At 32.6% G+C, this 1,409-nt stretch overlaps 1 protein-coding gene across 1 annotated transcript; it reads left to right on the top strand.

The window, feature by feature from the left end:
• Window positions 1–65: 65 nt before the first annotated feature.
• On the top strand, window positions 66–1,088 carry LOC128553760 (glycoprotein 3-alpha-L-fucosyltransferase A-like; the record flags this gene model as incomplete). Its single annotated transcript, XM_053534937.1, has 1 exon — window positions 66–1,088. A coding segment is annotated over one exon (1,023 nt), but the record flags the coding sequence as incomplete, so codon positions are not given.
• Between the last annotated feature and the right edge of the window lie 321 nt (window positions 1,089–1,409).

A 1,409-nucleotide genomic window follows, 5' to 3' on the forward strand; every position in this document is an offset into this window, starting at 1 on the left:
CAGTATCTTAAACAAAATTTTATAAGATGTATGTACGAATTTAATGTTGTATTATACAATTTTAGGATACATTAAGCAGTTTTTACCTAAAAGAAAGCAGTACAATTCGGAAAGGACCAGATTTCAAAATCACGTGGTATAGTTTACCAATATTTTTGAACCTCAGACATGAAGTATTTAACTCTGGATTTGAGGGATGCAAATACAACAACTGTAAACTGTCTTTTAATGCGTCCGAAGCAGGACACAGTGATGCTATTATTTTTCAAGGCGGTTATCACTTTCCCCGGAGACTGAAGTTTAAGCGACGAAATGGTCAAGTATGGATTTTTTATGAGCATGAACCACCATACAGATACAGGAAACAGCACTACAGCTGGATTCCAAAAAACGCATTTAATTGGACAATGACATATGATAGAAGTATTTCTGATATACATTTACCTTACGGTGAAATAACTAATAAATCACGCGAGGCATACATCAGTGAGGATGAATTAATTCGGAGTAAGAAAAGAACCGCTCTAATGATAATGTCTCACTGCAATACTCCAGCCAACAGGCTAAAGTATGTAACAAAACTAAGGAAGTTTATTGACGTTGATATTCTTGGTGCATGTGGTACTAAATGGACCTGTGGAATCAGATTCAAGCACGACGATTGTTTTAAAATTATAAATCAATACAAATTTTTTTTAGCCTTTGAAAACTCATTTTGTAATAACTATTTCTCAGAGAAAGTTTTTGACAACTTTGATTATGATACAGTCATGGTAACGCGAGGAGGAAAAAAAGGGCAGATAAATCAAATACTCCCAGTTGGAACATTTTTATCAACAGATGACTTTAAAAACGCTAAAGAGCTTGGATTATATCTGAAATCAATTAAAAATGAAACATATCTAAATATTATCCGAAGGAAACAACAGTTTACATCATTTAGAAGTTATGAATCAGTATTTCAGAAAGCTATGTGTGAGATTTGCGAAAGAATGAATAATGCAGATATGTATAAAAAAACAATCGAAGATATCGATAAATGGGCATTTTCCTCCAGCCCGTGTAGAACACCAGATGGCTTTGAATGATACCTTTGTTTTCGACACGGTAATATTGACAAAATGTTTTCTCCTATCTGTCGTAAGTTATCCTTGTTTACATCACCATTTGATCATGATAGATACTGTAACTGTATGTCTGTAACTAGTGCAGTTGAAATGTCAATTCAACTTCCACAACTTCAGAGTAACAAATAATGTAGTTCTAAATCCTGTGTTTTCATATCAGATACAACCGAAAATTGCTATTTGAATTTTATCATAAAAAAACTTCAATCATATCTAAAGACTTTAATTTCCAAGCACAAAATAACATTTAACTAATCCTGTATAAATACCTACTGTAAACTT

This window comes from Mercenaria mercenaria, unplaced genomic scaffold, assembly GCF_021730395.1.
Source record: "Mercenaria mercenaria strain notata unplaced genomic scaffold, MADL_Memer_1 contig_4280, whole genome shotgun sequence".
Classification (NCBI taxonomy): Eukaryota; Metazoa; Mollusca; class Bivalvia; order Venerida; family Veneridae; genus Mercenaria; species Mercenaria mercenaria.